At 43.6% G+C, this 19,355-nt stretch overlaps 9 protein-coding genes across 10 annotated transcripts; 1 reads left to right on the top strand and 8 right to left on the bottom strand.

Moving 5' to 3' along the window:
* Positions 1-72: 72 nt before the first annotated feature.
* On the bottom strand, positions 73-2,802 carry LSM04_003145 (Peptidase S9; the record flags this gene model as incomplete). Its single annotated transcript, XM_067331194.1, has 1 exon — positions 73-2,802. The coding sequence occupies one exon, from the start codon at positions 2,800-2,802 to the stop codon at positions 73-75; it is 2,730 nt and encodes a 909-aa protein (XP_067189036.1).
* Positions 2,803-3,187: 385 nt separating this feature from the next.
* LSM04_009540 (3-beta hydroxysteroid dehydrogenase/isomerase) lies at positions 3,188-4,408 on the bottom strand (the record flags this gene model as incomplete). The annotated part of the gene is made up of 1 exon (XM_067331193.1): positions 3,188-4,408. One exon carries the CDS (start codon positions 4,406-4,408, stop codon positions 3,188-3,190), a length of 1,221 nt encoding a protein of 406 aa, XP_067189144.1.
* Positions 4,409-4,789: 381 nt separating this feature from the next.
* LSM04_005309 (uncharacterized protein) lies at positions 4,790-6,169 on the bottom strand (the record flags this gene model as incomplete). Its single annotated transcript, XM_067331192.1, has 1 exon — positions 4,790-6,169. The coding sequence occupies one exon, from the start codon at positions 6,167-6,169 to the stop codon at positions 4,790-4,792; it is 1,380 nt and encodes a 459-aa protein (XP_067189074.1).
* An 873-nt stretch (positions 6,170-7,042) lies between these two features.
* On the bottom strand, positions 7,043-8,650 carry LSM04_005212 (Multi antimicrobial extrusion protein; the record flags this gene model as incomplete). The annotated part of the gene is made up of 1 exon (XM_067331191.1): positions 7,043-8,650. One exon carries the CDS (start codon positions 8,648-8,650, stop codon positions 7,043-7,045), a length of 1,608 nt encoding a protein of 535 aa, XP_067189072.1.
* A 4,677-nt stretch (positions 8,651-13,327) lies between these two features.
* Positions 13,328-14,250, top strand: LSM04_009626 (uncharacterized protein; the record flags this gene model as incomplete). Of its 2 annotated transcripts, XM_067331189.1 has the most annotated exons (2): positions 13,328-13,436; positions 13,685-14,250. In XM_067331189.1, the coding sequence occupies 2 exons, from the start codon at positions 13,328-13,330 to the stop codon at positions 14,248-14,250; spliced, it is 675 nt and encodes a 224-aa protein (XP_067189145.1). The 2 variants fall into 2 exon arrangements, with proteins under 2 accessions (XP_067189145.1, XP_067189146.1); XM_067331190.1 differs by lacking the exon at positions 13,328-13,436 and having other exon boundaries at positions 13,906-14,250.
* A 2,576-nt stretch (positions 14,251-16,826) lies between these two features.
* Positions 16,827-17,254, bottom strand: LSM04_008214 (uncharacterized protein; the record flags this gene model as incomplete). The annotated part of the gene is made up of 2 exons (XM_067331188.1): positions 16,827-17,122; positions 17,188-17,254. 2 exons carry the CDS (start codon positions 17,252-17,254, stop codon positions 16,827-16,829), a joined length of 363 nt encoding a protein of 120 aa, XP_067189127.1.
* Positions 17,255-17,313: 59 nt separating this feature from the next.
* LSM04_009340 (uncharacterized protein) lies at positions 17,314-17,897 on the bottom strand (the record flags this gene model as incomplete). Its single annotated transcript, XM_067331187.1, has 2 exons — positions 17,314-17,774; positions 17,819-17,897. The coding sequence occupies 2 exons, from the start codon at positions 17,895-17,897 to the stop codon at positions 17,314-17,316; spliced, it is 540 nt and encodes a 179-aa protein (XP_067189141.1).
* Positions 17,898-18,236: 339 nt separating this feature from the next.
* On the bottom strand, positions 18,237-19,030 carry LSM04_008086 (uncharacterized protein; the record flags this gene model as incomplete). Its single annotated transcript, XM_067331186.1, has 2 exons — positions 18,237-18,704; positions 18,941-19,030. The coding sequence occupies 2 exons, from the start codon at positions 19,028-19,030 to the stop codon at positions 18,237-18,239; spliced, it is 558 nt and encodes a 185-aa protein (XP_067189121.1).
* Positions 19,031-19,046: 16 nt separating this feature from the next.
* On the bottom strand, positions 19,047-19,277 carry LSM04_009689 (uncharacterized protein; the record flags this gene model as incomplete). Its single annotated transcript, XM_067331183.1, has 1 exon — positions 19,047-19,277. One exon carries the CDS (start codon positions 19,275-19,277, stop codon positions 19,047-19,049), a length of 231 nt encoding a protein of 76 aa, XP_067189147.1.
* Between the last annotated feature and the right edge of the window lie 78 nt (positions 19,278-19,355).

The following is a 19,355-nucleotide window of genomic DNA, read 5'->3' as shown; positions in this document are numbered from 1 at the left end:
AAAAATAACAAATAAAAATGGCAAGGTAAAAAAAAAAAACAAGATAAATGAAGATCAAAACTTCATATAGTGTCACTCTTGTCTTCCCTGTCTCTTCTTCTCCTCCTCCTCCCATTTATTACTACCAGAGGCACGTCCTGTACTGCCTGTTTTGGCCTCGCTTTTCCCTCGTTCACGTGCGTCGCGTTCCTTAGCACGGAACATTTCATCAACCTTGCTCTGTTCCAGTTCTTGGTCTGTTGGAACCCAGAAAAACGGTTCCTTCTCCGCCTTTAGTTTACGGAAATTAGGCTCCCAGCTGAATTCGTGTAATTTTACATGATAGTCAATACGCTCACGTTCCCAGTTATCCCATTTAAGAAATATCTTTTCTTGGTCGTCATGATCCATTGCTCCCGTAACGGCAAGGTTGTGCATGTGCGTCATCACATCCATGTCATTCAACACTTTGCCAGGCCCCTCGAGATCCAGCTGCGAGCAGAGAAATGCGAGTTCCTCGCAAATGTTCTCTGTGTCACCCCAGCAGTAATGCCCTCCACTACTTCGCACACGTAAGATAAGTGGACGAGCTACGGGATCTATCCCTTTGCGACACCGCTGTTGCCGCAATTTTGCCACATACTTGAGACTATTCCACGGTGGCACACGATCATCATCAAGACAAACAGAAACCATCATTGCCGGGTATGTTACACGATCATTAATATTATGATACGGGTCATACTGCATAAGACACGTGAGATCTTCAGCGGAGTGCAGTGGATCCCCCCAGTCATCACGTTCTGCCAGGGAAAGTGGCAAATCAGGATCTACCATGGTGTTTATGACGTCTAAAAAGGGTGAGCGTAGGAGGGCGTTGCCAAAGAGACCACATCCACGCATATTCATCGCTGCAGCAATAGGAACACATCCTGCACTATTCCCTGCTGCCACCATGAGTTCAGGTTTAGTATAACCCATTTTAACCATGTGTTCACAGCAAGCGATAAAATCATGAACAGCATTGATTTTGTTTTTACCTTTTCCTTGTTCCGCCCAATTGGGAAGTTCACCACCACCACGAACATGTGCAAAGGCAATCGTCCATCGACGGCGTAATAGCCACATATACGGTGCAAGCTGAAAATGCATAGATGGGACTTCCCCATAGGATCCATATACGTAAATAAGGCAATGTTTTGGAGTGTTAGGCTGAGCCTCAAAGTCTGTCGCCTCTTGTATAAAGGCGTCACGCCGTTGACAAATGGTAATAGGAATTTGTGTACCATCTTCTGATGCACAAAGGTCACGATAAATACTATATGGCCACATATAATCCCATGGAGTAAACTGTTCTGACTGACGCTGTGTAAAAAGTGCATCCGGAGCACACATCCAACTTTTTTTCGCAGTCATTTTGCTATCAAAATTAAAGACACAGTCCTTACTTGGTTGACAAATACTGCTATAAACAAAACTCATAGATTGTTGATTAAAGTTTTTATTCAATCCAGGTGTAACAGAAGCTAACGGAGGAAAATGTAATACCAAATCATCACTACGTGACTCTCTGGCAGCTCCATCAAGACCTTTATCACAGTTAATTATACGAATATGGTTGATACGTTCAAAGGCAAAATGAGATTCATACAACACAATACGGTCTTGAAAAAGATCAATATCTACAATTTGCACATCTTCTCGGTATGGTACAAGCACTTTCCATTCAGTGTTTTTCCCATATTTAAAAACAACTTCCTCTCTAGCGTACAACACACGATTATTCGGTCCTTGATCTGCCACCACAATAATAAAATGACTTTTATAATGTTCTAGCCAGCTCCATTTCTCCTTGCTAGCGACTTCCACTGGTCGGTTTTCACGAAAAAAATCCTGTATTTCATGTGGAATCTTTGGAAATGAAGCAGGAAGTACAAGTGCGCTGCTTTTTAGTTTAGAGTCTGATGTAATGATAATATAAGCATTGTCCTTTGTTTTGTGGACATCAACAAAGAACTGTTCATCATCGTCACGATACAGTTCCACTGGTGGAGGTAGAATACCTGGGCGTATTTCTTGTAATATAACTTTATATGGTCGATTAAGGTCATTTGATTCAGTATAATAAAACTGGTTATCTGCTCCAAACTCTATACTCACAATATTACGTCCACGTATTACGTGAAATAAACTTGCATTATCAATACTACGTACATGACAGATATACCGATCTCCTCCTTCTACAGATAGAGTGTATGCCAAATACCTCCCATCCTGTGAGACACGACAGATTCCCACATGACACTGCGCGTAACCAAAGTGTTGCTGCAGTGCGGTAGGATTAATGAGTTCCTCTGCCAAAAGATCAACTTCACCAAACCGTTTTCGATAAAATCCAATTGCATTAGGATCACCACCTGGTACAACACGCGTAAAATATACATACTCACCAATACGTTCCTCTCCCTTGTCAAAACCACCTTCTCGACTTGTAATAACAACTTTTGCGTCAAGCTCTGCCCAAAGACGAGCTTTAGAGTGTTTAAAATCAAATTTAGTATCAATAAGACCGAAATGTCGCTGCTCACTTCTCACGTAGTTTTGTGTGCGTTTGTCAAAAAGATCCTCCATGTATTTAAACGGATCAACTTGCCTGCACTCTCCATGTAATACGAGAGACTCCGGTTGTTCCACTGGAAAAGGACCATCGAGAACTGGTAGTGGATACGTATTACGTGTCTGTGGGGAAAGTCGATTTACCGCACGACGGAAAAGTGTGTACGCCGCGTTAGACGATGGGACCCACGGATACAATGCAGTCATAAAGGTGTTAATATCGATAATAAGATGTACAGAGACACAAACAAACTCCCCTGCACTCGATTTGAGCTCCCTTCAAGAAAATCAAAGAAAAAATGCGTCACACGTAATATGAAATAGAGAATAAGAAAGAAATAGGGAAAATGACAGAAATAACGAAGAAACAAAACACTTTGGAGACGATGTTACTAAAGAAACGGATTCACAGATAAAAACTGCACAGATATTGTGCCCACTTTATATGAAAAAAAAATCAAATAAAGAGGGAGGAAACAAAAATAATATAATGACACAACCACATAGAGAAATACATATATAAAACGAAAAGAAGAGGTCAAACTAAAAAAAAAAAACATTCAATTAGAGGAAGCAAAGAAGAAAATGTAGCCTACTTGCTTTTCCTTGCTTGAATGTCAATTTTTTGCTGTGAACGCCTCGCCAGTCCAAACCAAGATTTATCCTGTTTCTCAAATGTGGGAAGCCAATTTTGCTTGAACCAGAGGATAGTATCGTTCCATCCATCAGAAAATGGAATAATTGGTTGAAACTTTAACTCTTGTTCTGCTGCAGTAATTCGGAACCATCGGTGCATTGTTAGTACAAAGACATTAAAAACGTTCAGCTTGAAAACACAACCCAGCATCCACCCAACAGCCTCTGCAAAAAGAGCTATTACATAGAGGAACCAGAAATTATAGTGCATTTTTTCCTGAATAGAAGGAAATCCCATAGCCACCACAGATTTATCCAACTCCTTCCAGAAAATACAATACGCATCAGGTTCGGGGTGTGTATTCCCATCTGTCACGATGTAGAACTTTCCCAACACAGGTGAACCTTTGAAAAGTTGTCGTTCGGCTATAATAAGGCCGTGTGCATAGTTGTCAACATGTGTGAAACAAATACGATTGTTTCCTGGTCCAAAAATTCGCAATTTACCTGTTCCAGCAGCCTCAAGCATGTTTGGTAAAAATAGGTTATCGCGAGGCCCATACACTTGATGAGGCGCCACACTAACAACCAAAAGATCATCACTGCAAGCAGCTGTTACAGCCATTTCTGCAATTGCTTTTGTCTCGGCATACATTTGCATGTATGCATCTAATGGCAACTTTGGCATTTCAGCTTCTGTCAATCCATCTATACAAGGACGATGAAAGAGACTCCCCTTAAAACGTGTAGAGGGAGAACTACTCATTACAAGTTTATGAACACCCCACTCCTTACACGCAAGAATAACATTCTCTGTACCTATACAATTAACCCTATAGTACAGTTCACGAGGGTGAAAAGGGCCAACAGCAGCTGCCAAATGCCAGACACAATCTGCTCCCTTTATAGCTCTTGATACATCCTCGAAGTTTGCAATATCACCGACCACGTACTCTATAGCAGGATGATTCCATGCGCCTACAGCCTTCTCCATTGGAACAATATCAAAGCACACCACTCGTTGAGCGCCCCGCTCCACAAGCATCTCAACAAGACGCGTACCAACAAACCCAGTACCACCAGTTACAACACAAACCCTTGGAACTGGGGGGTATTCTCTGGAGGCAGCTTTTCGCTGCGCAGGAGAGAGTGCAGGGTTAAGTGCTTTAGGGGGCATTGTTTTTTTTTTTCTTTTTTTTTATTAGTTTGCTTTAAGTTTTATTTTCCTTCTTTTATTTTTTATCCTTTTGCTTTTATCCTTCTTTTCCGGAAAATACAATGATGCAGTAGATAAATGTTTTTTTTTTATTTGCTTTGGTGAAGATTGACTCAGATAATACCTTTATACAACCTTGCGAATCAAGAAAAAAAGGAATTAAGGAAATTAACATAATGTTTCATATCCTCTCTTTCTTTCTTTCTTTCTTTCCATCTCGCTCCCATGCATGTATGCATAATACACAAAAAAAGGAAAAAAAAACGTCACGATTCAACGCATAAATAATTCATACTTAGATGTCAATTTTTAGACATACAAGTATTGCTGCGCAGTTCACATTTAGTCAGAGGCGGATACAATACGCTCTAATGTAGAAAGTGACCTTTTCATTCTTCGGTCTTCAAGCATCTCTGACAAGCTAGATACAATAGGTAAAAGGACAGGACCTTCGTAAAAATGATCATCACGTTTTCTTTTTCGGTCAAAGAGTATACGTTTCATGAAAGGAACAGAAAATCCTCCACATTCAGTGCCTTTCAGTAATGGTGAAAATATGGCACTTCGACATAGTTGAGTTAGCTTGTCGCAATCACGACATGAGGCGCTCTCATCAGAAAATGCAATTTCTTGTGGAATCGACTCTTCAAGCAACTCTCGAAGATTTGAAAGAGTAGTGTGGGATATGGCAACCTTTCGTCTCGCAAGTCTATCCGGAACAAATGCCTCTGTCAGATTATCTTTAGGATTAGGTGAACTCCTTTTTGCTTTTTCTTGTGGTAATAACACAGATAACAGGTGTGGTTGAATCAAAGGAGAGTTATCAGAGACATCACTTGCGACAGGTGGCATAAGGGATGCACAGACTGCTGCTTCATGCAGAATTGGAAGCATAATACTTGCATAGGTAACATCCAAATCTCCCTCAAGACGCACATTTTTTTGAGACCATGTAGAAGTCGTCAAAAAGTTACCCAGCACAGTTCGGTCATCTGGGCTATAAACATAGCAGAGAATCAAGTATCTCCAGATCGTTTCCCGTAAAACATCGTACGATTTCATTGGAACAATTGCTTTTCCACTCAAAGGTATAATAATTGAGTCATTGTATCCTACCCCTAGTAGGGCACCTTCCGTTCCATCTTTTACCAGACGACATCGTGGAAGAACATCTTCAACTAATGTCTTCACTTTTGACTTTAATCCTTTAATAGAGGGACTACTAAGGATACACTCCTCTGCGGAGACTGTATTTTTCACAAATGTCACGATCTCATTATAGACGTCTGATTGTTTGTCATTCCCGCTGTTTACACATTTCATAACCTCTGCTGACATTGGAAGACGGGTGCTTAGCGGAACACGTGGAAAACACAAACCACCTACACAACCTGCATGCTGGTATAGACAGCGCCTATCCCTTGTTTTTGGATATAGTGCCGTTAAAAGAGTTACAACAAATGCTCTTGCTGAACCACGCAATGGCCCAAATGCACCGCTGTAAAAATGCAACATCTCCCAGACTGGAATACAAGAAGCAGTAGCCAGAGCAGCACCTTGAGCTTCCCTCAAGACAAGATCATGATGAACAGCGGTCATGAATCGCCAGTAAAGGTCTACAAGTTGAGTGGCAACTTCTGCTGATCCTACATCGTGCGTCCATGCAAGTAATAACTTACCTAGATCTTCAATCAGTGAGTGAACCCTCGAATTATCCCCCATTCCAAGGGGTCGTTTAGAAAAATCACTAATATCATTACAGAACGGAAAGAAAAAGATATCCAAGAAAAAAAGATAACTTTATCAGGATCTCCAGGAGAAAATATTTTTTGAACCACCTACCAACCAAGAAATGGAAAAAAAAAACTGAATCAAACGGTTTTTTTTTTTTCCAAGAAAATAATAATAATAATAATAATAATAATAATAATAATAATAATAATAATAATAATAATAATAATAATAATAATAATAATAATAATAATAATAATAATAATAATAATAATAATAATAATAATAATAATAATAATAATAATAATAATAATAATAATAATAATAATAATAATAAACAATAATAATAATAATGGTACTAATAATAAGAAAAAGACTTTTAAACTCAGTTCTTCCCCCCATTCGAATTTGCGGGTGAGAAGAGAAACCAAAATAAAAAACTCTTTTCGAAAAATATATCACCGCACTGACCCTCTAAGAAAAGTCACTCAAAATAAATAATAATCAACCTTTTTCCACTCGTACTGTCGTAGCACTGACAGGGTCCTATTCTTTCTCTTTTTTCTTTTACCCCGCATATACTACCGATATATATATATTGTTAATCTACGTAAAAAAATTACTCACAGATACATTAATGATGCATTTTTTTTTTTTTCCTTCTACCATATCCATAATTCTGATGACTAACATCCTTTTTTTTTCACGTTATGCCTCATATTTATCCATTAGATCCTTTATACTTACTCTTACAGCCGTCTAACACCGCATTTTGCTTGGGGGTGCAGGAAAATATCCTGAGGAAAAAAAAAACATCATTTTCTCATTAATTCTTTGAATCTTAGATATACCGCTGGAATTACACTAGCGATTTTTAAAATCAATTTCGCCACCTTCATAATCACTCATCTGCAAGTTTGAGGTGCAATAACTTGCTTCCTCTGCCAACTCCTCCCAATTCAGTTTTCTTACATACCAAATCATTGCGGGTGACTCCAACATGAGACCAATTGTCAGACCTCCAACAACTCCACTAAGTCCGAAGTCAAACAAATACGCGAGTACAAGCTCCAAAGGTAATCCAATAAACCACAAACATATAATTAAAATTTGTGCACCTTTTTTGTTCTGTCCCATACCACTGAAAACACCTTGAAAAACGTATTGGGCACTGTCAGCAATACACATAAAAGGAACCAACCAACGAATTGTGCGGGCCTTTTCCAGTGAATCCCCTTCCACTCCAAATAATCCAAGAATATTATCAAATAAAACAAATATAATGATACCATTCAAGGAAGCCATAGAAACAGCAATGGAAACAGCAACAACAACATATCTTCGCGCACATCGTGGAAGATTTGCACCAAGACTTGAACCAATTTTAGCGCATGCTGCTGTGCTCAGGCCTCCAGAAATTGAAACAAATATTAAAAGAGTATTAAGAATGGCAGAAAATGCCGCGCCTTCGTAAGTACCCAATGCAGCTGATAATAACACAGCAACATCAAAAGATGATGCTTCTGCAGCAACAAAGAGAGAACTGGGAAGTGCCAGTTGAAGATACTCCTTCAGTCCATCCCAATCCAATGCTTCCTTCAACCGAAGTTTCCCCAATGTTTTCCGAGTGGATTTCACAAAAAATGTCAAAGATATAATCACCAGAAGTTGTATCCAAGCGGTAATAGCCATTCCAAGCATAGCGCCGTGAACACCTTCTTTTATGAAAATATATTGGCAGACAGGAGTAACAGCAATTCCCACACCAAGGGCAGTCATTGGTAGCTGTGGTTTTAGCTGATTCAGACAAAATTTTGAGAATGCTGTAAACATTACCAATGGAATAATAAATAAAATTGCAGATTTCATAAAGTCACATGCAATCATACCAATTTCTTCACCATAAATCTTTGGAAGAAAATCTTGAATTATACATAGAATCACGTTAATAGGTATCATAAATGCAAGACTAACAAGCACTCCTCGTTGGAGGATAACTCCCTGCTCATCACTTTCTGCATCTCTACCATATGCCTGTGAACAGAATGCGTCCATCGCAAAGGTGAGTCCACAAAGTGGGTATTGTGCAAAGATTGAAATAAGAAAGTAACCCACAGAAGCACCAGTAAGAGCTTCATCTCCGATCATAGATCCTATCAAGGCCAATGGAATAACAGCCAAACCAAAAGTTAAGGCCATGCTTAACATAGATGGCAAAGCCAAAGGAACCAAAGTAAAGGCGATTTGTGCCCAACTCTTTTTGTCTTCATCCACGTCAATTTCGTCAACATATACAACCGTTTCATTTGATTTCCCTTCTCCATTTGGTGGTGCCACCTCAAGAGTTGATTTTTTTTCACGACCCCCTGAATTCTGGCAAAGAGGACTCACTGCCCTTTCCAAGGGAACATCCACAACAGTATCAGATTTATCAGTGGTTAACTCCACAGTTTTAACACCGTTTTCACTCATTTTCTCATTACAATAAAGCCTTCACGTAAAACTTTTGCTTTGGGCAGAAGAAAAAAAAGAATCGACACGTCAATGGGAAAAAATAAATATACATATACATCAGATGTCACCACCAGTATTTGGTAACTGGGAATAATGCAAATAAAAAGAACATAAAAAGAACATATGGTATTAAACAGATTTTAAATACAAATAAAAATACACGTCCTCCCCTTCCCCAATAAAGAAACACCCCTGAATGCCAATTCTTTGAAGTAGCTGAATATGAATCAGAGAAAAAAAAACAGGATACCAATAGCAAGCAATAAAGAAGAAAAAGGCAATTCCAGTAAAAACAAAAACCGAAGAAATATTGATCTCTCACAACATTTCGTTTACTCCTCAGTCTCTCTCTTTCTCCTTTAAGCATTTCTACGTCAATTAAAAGAAAAAGTTCATTTAAAACATCCTGCTCGTAAACAATGACTGTAGAACTCCTATAACAAATCCCACTCTAACAATCCTCATACGTGATACTCCATTTATACTCAATATATCAGATTACTTTCTTAGCAGATACATAGGCAAATGCGCCCAGCATACTTTCTCCCTAGAATAGAGATACAAGTGTTGTTTTTCTCCCCATGCTTTACTAGATTTCGGGATAAACAGTCAAAAACGTTCACCTCCTTAGTTTTGCGGAGAAAAAAAACAAGTAATACTGTTGATAAACATGCACAATCATTCTTGTAATTGGTAGAAAAAAATATAAGGATTTAAACTACTTACACACTTATACCTGTAATTAGCAGACATACAGTTCTTCACGTTCACTCTATTTTAACCCTCCCTCATCACAGAATGGGTAAATAAAAGCACAATACCTCCGGAAGAAAAAAACTGGCATTTCTAGTGGGAACTCTTTACACCAGTTATAACTCACGAGAAGGTACCGCTTTACTTTTTATTTTTCGAGTAAAAAAAAAAACAGCAACCTATAGAAAAAAAAAACACACGTAAAGGCTCTATCGAGCACCACAAAAGAATATTTCCTCCAATGAGAAAACATAAACGAAAAGAAACCAATTTTTACAATGACGACAATGAGGGAGGGGGGAAATTCACATGAAGGCGAATGTATGAAGAAGTCACATCGTGGAATACATACTCTCGAAACCCCCGGGCAAATCAAGAGTAAAATAACGGCTCGATTTGTACGAACCATTGAATGAAAATCGGATCCAATAAGAATAACAAAAAAAAACATCACCGGATGGTCTGCACTTTCGTTTTCCCTAGTAGGAAAAAATAAATAAGTGAACCATTATTATTATTATTATTATTATTATTATTATTATTATTATTATTATTATTATTATTATTATTATTATTATTATTATTATTTTCTTTCTGACCTGTCATTTCTCAAGATTATATTTAAGTTCACCAGAACAGGAGTCCAAAAATAATTTTTTCCACTAGAAAATTTTGCTTCCTGAGTAAAAATAAAGGTGTCCCAACTACCTTTAACGTGTTCTCTGTTGCATCTTGTAAGTAAACGAAAGCTGGATGAAGTTTCGAAGCACAAGCCCTTGGAAATTCGCCACAGAAGCAAATATTTGCAAAATAGTAATTTATGCTCTCACATAAATCCCGCGAAACCAATCCAACCATTTCGAATCCCCATAAAAAAAAATAAAATAAAAACATCCGCGGACCAGAACCCCACACTCGAGAGAACAAAGCGCAATCCGGCCTTATTCCCCCACCCGCCCCTCGGGACCCCACCGCGCGCGAGAAAAAAAAAGGGCAACCGCCAAACCCCGATTCTACCGGCGGCCTGCCTCGGCGGCGCCGGCCACCCCAACGCGGTGCCAAGGTCCAGCGCCCCGTATTGTCGGAGGAGGCCTGGAGCCAACGATGTTTTTTCTTCTGGAAAACTCGCTGGCGCTTAAGCTACGGCGTCGCAAAGCACCGGGACCAGCCGCGCCTTGCTGGGGCAGAACCGAATCCAAGAAGGTCCTGGGGCACTTGCCGACGTGCTGTCGGCAGCATCACCTGTACCAAGTTACTGCTGAGCGGTGGTGTGGAGGAAAATCCCGGCCCTTCCCTGCGAGGTGTGCAGTGGAACCCACCTGGACTTACCCAGGCCAAGAGGCTTGCTCTCCACAAAACCCTGGTTGAGGAAAACGTGCCATTCGGCCTTCTAAGGGAGACGAAAATGTCTTGTGCGGAAGTGTCGAGTTTCACAATCGCTGGTGATCAACATCATGGAGCGTCCCGCCCCTCTAAAGGTGGCGGCGTTTCGATTCTGGTTCGTGAAGACCTGCCGGTGGAAGTAGGATCGTCTGTTGTGGCGAGCATTGGGTATACTCACGCAACGATCCACTTGACAGAAGGGCTGGCGCTCTCAGTGACGTCAGCATACTTCCCTCCAGGGAGATCATTTACAGCATCGCAACTGGACGCGCTCTTGGGAACTCCGATATTGCCGACTACGATAAAGGTAACATTTCCCAGAAACAAGAAACGTCAGCGAGACTCGTCGCCACCGGAACGTGAGGACCACGGCAAGGTTCAGTGCGGTGTGTGTAAGAAGTTCTACGCCAACATGCCTTCACTCGCCATTCACTGCAGAAATTTTCACCATGGCGAAGGCATGCCCGCCAAAGGGGCAGCCAAATCCTCCCGAAGCAAGGGCGGGAACATAAGAGACCTTGCGGCCCTGATTTGCCCCACATGCAACAGACAATGCATGAGCAAATCAGGCCTCACACAACACCGCATCTCTCAACACGGGTATCGGCATATGCGCGCATACTGGCCAACGCACCGGCTGCGAAGAAACAGCACTGCATCTCTTGAGTTGCCCCGCCCTTCATCCATTGCGAATAAAGTATGCTAAAACAGATATCCCTCTCCAAAAACTGTGCTTTTCTAAACAGTTAGTCCAGTTCCTTCTGGCAGTGGAGCGGAACTATGCGATACCGCAGACTTCGCGGTCCAGAACCCCTGCGCCTCCTTCCTCCACCCCTTTGGGGCCAGCGACGAGCTCGATTATGGAATCCCTGGCAGGATTAGTCTCAAGAGGCGCTTTTCGCGATCCCCAAGAAGCAACAAAAAACAGAGGAGATCATTGAGGCCCAATCATTAACTAAAAAACCAAAAATAACAAAAATGAATAACAAAAGGAGAGTGGCCGACGGGCTCTGGGAAAGGATGGTGGGAGTAGAGAATCTCTCGTAGACTGTTTGCTGCGCATAGATTGGTTGCAAAGCTAAATAAGGCAAAACTAGAAAATAACAAAACTCAAATAATAAAAACCCCAAAATAACAAAATAAATATTACAAGAGCTTGAGGATCCCACAAAACGAAGGGATTTTTCTCTCAAACACCGCTCTTCATAGACAGCAACCTTGGCGCTCTACGGTGAGAAGCTGATAGCCGTACCGTTGGGGCAACACCCATAAAGGCACGAGGAATAAAAAAAATGTACGAAACTCATTTTCCAATACTCTGGCCTTGATTTGACAATTGCTGGAATGCTGAGGGTGGGTTTTGCAGGATGCTGGCTGTTACAAGTGGGGCAGAATGCTCCAGAAAGAAGGCTGGAGATCAGGCTTGTTTCCCAGGCGTGCCAAGAAAAGTCTTCGTTTTGGCGGCTGCGTTTGTTTAGAAATTGCCTGGGGTCCGGCTTCTTGATGTAATAACGGCGATTCGCTGGCGTTACTGGCGCGGGCCATGGTAATATTTTCGTTATTTAGCATAGGTTTTGGCAAAAATATTTTATTTTTGGTCTTTTAGCTGCTTATTTTGAAGGGGTTGCCGGGCAAGAACTTTCCACAAATCGCGCCGCCCGGGCAGACGAAGGGCCACGGGAGGAACAAAAGCAAGAACAACCCCAACCAAACCGTTGCCATCGGCTTGGCCTTCTTAAACCGTTTCAATTGCTATTCGGTGCCAGATCCCGCCGCGAGCGCACCCCAGCGCCCCGCTCCCCACCCCCGATCCCCATCGCGGGAAAAAAGGGCGTGGTTTTTCCATATGATCACTGAGTTGGGCTTTCCTTTGCGCAGCCCAAGGCCCGAAACAAGCGATACAACACCAAGGATTTTTGCCGCGCCCCCGCTTTGGAATAGAAGGACCCCTTGGGGCGCCGTAGTGGGCGCCATGGCTTACTCATTTTAACGCTGAAAAAGCGGCACTGTAGTGGTATAAGAAGTTTCCTTTCTTCGGGGTGTTTTTTCTGGCAACCCTTTACCTGGCATGAAGGGGCGCCGGCGTCCAAACTGCAGAGAGAGCCCCCATCACTGGAATTTTATGCTGGTGTGATCATCCGAATTTCTGAAGCGGCACCTTTCTCCAGGAAGTTTGCTGAACAGCAGCGGTCGGTTCCCTTTGCTTGGGCGCAGGCCATCTCCGAAAACTTCTGTTGGTTCACCACGCCTGGCCCCCAGGCATGTGCCGCGGCATTGGTTGTAAAGCTGTTCCACTGCCATCTTTTATCTACACCCTCGAGGGGTTTATGGAACTATACTTCTGGGATTTTTATCTGCTGTTTTTTTTTGTTTTGTTTTGAGGGAGGGTTGGCAAGGTTGCTGCTGAAAATCGCTGCGTATCTAAGGGAACCTCTCCGTGGTTAACGTCAAACCCCGCAGGCTACCAAGCCTTCTCTTCTTTTTCACGGGTCTCAAGCAATGGCTGGTCGAAAACGTTGCTACAATGGTCAAAGTGTCTTTTGTTCTCAAGATATTGATTCCGCATTGTATCCTGCAGCTCTGCGGTTCGGTATTTTCAAGTTCAACGGTTGGGCCGTCTGTTGCCAGAGCGCGGCCGATCACCATGGCTAAAAGCACGCTGGGTCCAGCGCAACGGCAACGCCCTAAGCGAAAACCGAAATTCGCCCACTCAAACTATATCCCGGTAAAAGGGTAAGACCAGGCCCCAAACAAAAGGCGTCCATGCCGTGGAAGGAACAGCACGGGCAAATGACGAAGGGAGAAGGTATACCGAAGTCTTGGCGGCGGGATTGGTCTAACTTCTGGTTGCCAAAGGGGTAGCTTTCGGCCCGCTGATTAAAAAAAAAGATTGGGTTCGTATCGTGAAATCGTTTCGCGAAGGTCTACCTTTTGGCTTCATTGCGGCCGGCAGAATCGAACCACAACCTTTTCGCATGGGAAGAAGAACCAGGATTACTGAAAAGGATTCGTTTTCTCTCATTTTGGCGTGGAAGGCACTTTTGACTATGAAAAAACATGTGTTGTTGTATATCACGATGTTGTCAATTTGTCCCGGTAAATTTGAACACATCCTGCTCTCCGAATGGCGCTGTGAGTCTGTTGGCGCGTTACTTTATGGCAATATAACTTGGCCCAACGCACTTTGTTTTCGAAACGCCAAAAAGGCCCCCACTTCCGCGACACCGCAGCAGAGAAACAGAAATCAAAAAGATTTTCAATATAGTAGAATGCTTCTCTTTTTTGAGAATCGTCTTGGCCCATCTGGTGGAAGCGGGGTGTGGTTTGGCGGTGTTGGCATCGCTCGCGGGGGTTGTTTAATTTTTTTTTTGTTACCAGAAGAATCTTTGATATGGCAACGGGAAAAGGTGCAAATGCATTGATTTTGGCGGCCCTTACCGAGCCCCGGCAGCAAAAACAAAAGACCCGCCGCGCCTTCTTCGGTTCGGCATGCGGAGCTTGCGCCTTTGCGAAATATTGCAAGTAAAGAAAGGAGCCTTGAAAACGCACAGCGGTGGGGAATTTGTTTCTGCCACTTCTCTCCCTGTTTGTTGGCGGTGGGGCTTAGGGCGCCGTGAAGAGCAAGGCCGGGTAAATAGCGGGATGCGCTTCCCAAAAACAGGAGAGGGGCCCGGACAAGCCTTCTTTTGGATTTTCAACACCCCCCTCCTTCTATTTATTTGCCTTCTCGGTTTAAACGCAATTTAGCGGTCAAAAAACGGAACTGCAGAATGCGCCGGCTGCTGCTGGGCGGCGGTTCGCTATCTAGCGTCCGAAGGCCTCTTTGGGCGTTATTCCTTCGTTTTGGGGAGTGATGTTCCAATGGCAATAGATTTTTTCGTTTGAAATTGATTTTAGCCCTTTCGAAACGATACGGGCGGCGTCGCATGGTGACCTGGGCTTTCTAAAACAAAGAAAAACGTCTCTTAGGTTTCTTTGTGCGGTCTAAAAAGATAGGTCTGGTTGTTGCTCTTCCTTCTTTTAGCACACCGACTCCACCGCAGCAATCTGCCCAGTGGGGTTCTCCATGCGGCACTTTGGCGCATCCCGGGGCTAAAAACTAAAACTGCCTGATTAAGACTTGCGAGATCGACGCACTTTACGGTCCTCTAGTCTTGGAGCCAGTTGGTTTCCAGAGAAAAATACTGCGGCTTTTTCACAAGCCGCCCTCACACAGAGAAGAAGGAGAAAAGGCAAAACAATACTCCGGGCAAGAGAACCTAAGAGAACAAACGGGTGAGGAATCACGAGATGTAGCAATTAATAAAACGCTTATATCGAAACTTCAGAGTTCATAAATATAAACACAACGATTAGTTACATTGCGAATAGCCTATGCCTTACTTTCCGTTAAAGAAAGGAAGAAAAATAAAAGGAGAAATAGTATTTTTCCATATCCATGCTTGCATTCCCAATGTTTTACAAAATACCTCACGCTACTTTCCTTGATGGATGTCTGCTGATAAATAACAGAACTGAAGAAATGGAAGTGTTGAGAAGCCCTTTAAAACCCGCCTCCCCGCTCTCCCCATCGCAAGTTCCAGCCCTTCGCTATGTCTAATTTTTTGATATTTTCACCTCTAGATATTCAATCCGCTGAATTTTGCTCTGAAGCCACGTAACTCCAAGTAGCACGTATGCCGTGTGAGCGTAAACTTTTTCTACGGCGCCGACTTCTGCCACTAACGCCTCTTAATGCGTGTTTCCTTTTTGCATAATGTTCATTATTGTTTTGCTGCCAACGCGAATATCCAATGGCCCTGCCAAATGCATTTTAAAACCGCGTAATGCCAGATGAACGACTCTCGCCTTTGCTTGGGAGATCATGCGAGGTGAGCGCTTCCAAGCCACCTGTGGCCAAAACTTCCCCCCACCCTTGAAAAATAACGCACCCAATCCGCACATGGAGACGTCTGCCGCCAGCGTTGCCGTAGAGGGCGACTGCTTTGGAGGATGAACCGAATCGTTCTTTAATAGTGTTTTGGGCCAATTTCTCCCATGCCTTTCGCATTGGGTGATAAATTTGTCAGATCTTGTGGCCTTGATAAACCCCGATTCAAGCGTGACAATCGCCCACGCAATATCTTTAAGAAGAAACAATACGGGAAAAGGGATTCGCCCCCAACCCCCGCCGCGCAAATCATGGGTGAAACTGTACTCTCCAATTCTTTAACCGTCGTCTTTTCGAGCGACGGTGCCCCTTGCAACCTTTTTATTGCCTTTTTGCTTGGGGAGACCGTGCGGTTCCTTGTGGTTGAAATGCGCCCGATGAAATCGCATTCCTTTCTGTGCAACTGCCGCTCCCCAATCGTGGCTCCACAGCTTTGCATGTTATGTATGATTTGGCGTCCCCAAGATTGTACCTTTTGTGTGGACCACTTATTCTGATATTATCAATCCACAAGTGGATGTTTGATCCTTTTGGCGCCACGTATTGCGGCAATACCATTTCCGTATTGCCAGCCAAAACTCTTGTAACGGCATTTAAAATCCCAGTACCACATTTATAGCCCATGAAAAGGGGAGTGAACTCAAAGAGTTCACCTGATTCCGTGCGGCAACGGAAACTTGCCCGCATGCCAACTGGCAAGGCCACCTGGAAAAAAGATGTCTTTAAACCAAATAATGTTGCGGTTTCTTCGTAAACCACATCCAGATACTTTGAAATATGCGCGAGAGGAACATCACCCTCGCAATCATCCTGGGCATCATTTGCCCTCGGCCAAGCAATAAATCTACTTCTCTGCCCTGACGGTTTACCCTCCACCACCGCAAATGGAAACTACTCAACCTGCAGTTGGATGTGAAGAAGGTGTAAATATAATTCCTGCTTCCTCCATACGCTGTGCGTCAGCGCTGTTAATTCTTAAATTGGATTCACGTTTCTTTAAATGTGCTTCTGTTTTTTTTGCCCGCATTGGTAATGTCCAGCTGGTTGTTGCCCATTTTTCCAAATCTCTTATATCAATGATCTCAGGAATGCTGACTTGTTTATAGTTGCGGCCCAATGGCCGAGATACCGTGTCGTGCTTCGTGGGAGTTCCATGGGATCTGAATGTTCCCTAACTGTGTTAGGAGTCGTGGGTCGAGATCGTGGTCGACCACTGTTGCTGCGGCGTGTGCTGGCGCTCCTCTCTTTATGGAGCGGGCGAAGAATATTTTCCATGCCTTGTATGGTTAATATCGTCAACTTTTCGTCGCTTGCCATTCCTTTCATAACTGTTTTGATCCGTCGTGCATCTTCTCCTCCGATGGCTACGTACCTCGCTGCCCTTTGTGGATCGATCTTGAATGTTTTTGGGTAAGGCTCCCCAATCCACTATCGTGGCTGCTGGGTTTTGGGCCTGCGGTACGAAATTTTACTTCTGGAGCTTTGCTATTTGCCATCACCGGCTGACTGTGACACACGCCAGTTTTTTTTTTCATCTTAATCACGCCAGCAATTATTATGGCATTAGAGCCATGGCTTTGTTTAAAACCCCATAAAGCCGTTTGGTCTCAAATGGAAGCTTCAAACGCGTTGGAGAGGGTCCAAATATAGTAATACCGAAGGCGCGAAGTCTGCCGCACTCCCACAATAAGTGGGGAAGTGTTTCCTGGGGTCCAAGAGAGGCGTCCTCAGGTATATCAGTCGGAGCGTCAACCAGTTTAGTTTGGCGTGTGTGTGTTATACGTTGATATTCTGCACATTTTCGATAATTTCCCGCACGCGATACAAATGTCAAAAAGATTTTAGCACCGGAGCAATGGCCGCAAACCAGTTGCTCTTTTAAAATCGATTCCCCTGGGTGAACTCTCTTGGCATGGAGTTTCATATTAGTGGTGGAGGTAGAAACCTTCTCACAGATTGGGCAGGTGGATGTCGAGCGAATTGGGCGCCGCCCACGGTTATGAAGATCCATAGTCGCTGGAGGTGGTTCCGGGGTGGGGTCGGTGCGTGATCCTGTTCACGTACAGGGTGGCGCCATTTGCAATAGGGGTTGCTCGTAATCTGCACGGCACGTGCGAGGCGACCAAACAACGGGCACATATCGCATTGCGCTTGGGCGCAAAGCCGTGGCTCCGCCCCCAAGATGCCAGCGTCTAGTATGAAGGGAGCTCTTGCCGAACCTACAACTGCCGAGCGTGGGGTTTCTCCGCATTCTTCTTCCTGTTGGACCTCCTGCCAGTATATTCTTTTAATCGCAGTTACGAAATCAACGCGCCAAATGGGCACATTGCCTTGAGGAGGGTAACGGGTCTTTTCAGTTTCTATATCAGCTGCTCCATTTCGTTGAATTCCACAGTGGGCTGGAGATAATATTATATCCGCTGTTATGTTGCGGAAGGCAAGAGGGAGCAGCATAATCCATATTTCCTCAGTAACGCGTTAATGGAAAGCAAGTGGTCCGAGGCGAAGGGCCTCAATGGCAGAGAGCAAACCCGTCGCGATAAGAACGTGCGATGGTTCATGAATGTCATGCAAGGCGGGGATTAGGAGGTGGGATAAGCCTCTTTCCAGGGCCAAGCATTCCGCTTTATAAGAGCATGCCAGAGGGCCTGATGCTGCATGACAAATCTCGAGGGGCTGATCGGATGATTGTTTCCCTTCATAAAGTAATGCAGCAGCACCTAAGGTTCGTTCAGAGAAGGATGAGGAACCATCCGTCCATAGCTCAAAACGGCGTGACTGAAGCTTTGTATGCACAGCATTAAAAGCCTTCAGCTTGACGTCGGGGGAATCCCAATAATATTGCAAACCCGCGACAGTTCGGTTAGAACTCTTTCTCTCGGTAGGGAAATCGGCGTGGCAGTTCGGCGATTTAACGTTGGTGGCAGGGGCTGTGTGTAGAGCACCCTACAAATTTCGTCTGCATCGGGCAGTCGTATGAATCGCTCTTGTTGCGCAACAGCTCGAAGCATATATAATTTACTCAAGGGCAATAGATTGGCTTCCAGGTCCACAGAAGAATTCTTTGTTGCCGCACTTAATCCAAGGGAGGCCTTTTAACTGTCCCGATGCCAAACTTCCAAATTATGGAGATGGGTGGGCACCATGCATGGGACTACAGCCTAAGCTCCATATGTCAGAACGCTATGCGCATATCCAATAGGAAATGAACGCATGGTATGATGGTTTGCACCTGCTTTAGCGAAAACTTTAAGCTGGCAACGTCGTAGCATCCTCTGTTGAGATGGTTTATCGACGTGGGGGGCCAAAGTCGAGTAGGCGGCCAATGGTCACTCCCAGTAATTTCACCGGACGAAGCTCAATATGCAGTCTCTCGTGGCCAAGTCGTAAATACACCTCTTCCGCATCGGATGCCGTATGGGAGGAGAGGTAGAAGAGTACCGCGTCACTCTTGGCTACGTCCAACTTTAAGGCGTACTCGGCTGTCCATGTAGTTATCAAATCCAGGGCTGGTTGCATTGCCGAAGCAAAGTCGTGAATGTCTGCCCGGAAGTAAAAAGTGTCAGGTCATCCGCATACATAAATGCTGACAAAGAG

This window comes from Trypanosoma melophagium (assembly GCF_022059095.1).
Source record: "Trypanosoma melophagium isolate St. Kilda chromosome Unknown ctg33segment0, whole genome shotgun sequence".
In the NCBI taxonomy this organism is placed as follows: Eukaryota; Euglenozoa; class Kinetoplastea; order Trypanosomatida; family Trypanosomatidae; genus Trypanosoma; species Trypanosoma melophagium.
The sequence above is the reverse complement of the archived record's forward strand: the minus strand, read 5'-3'. Positions and strand labels throughout refer to the sequence as shown.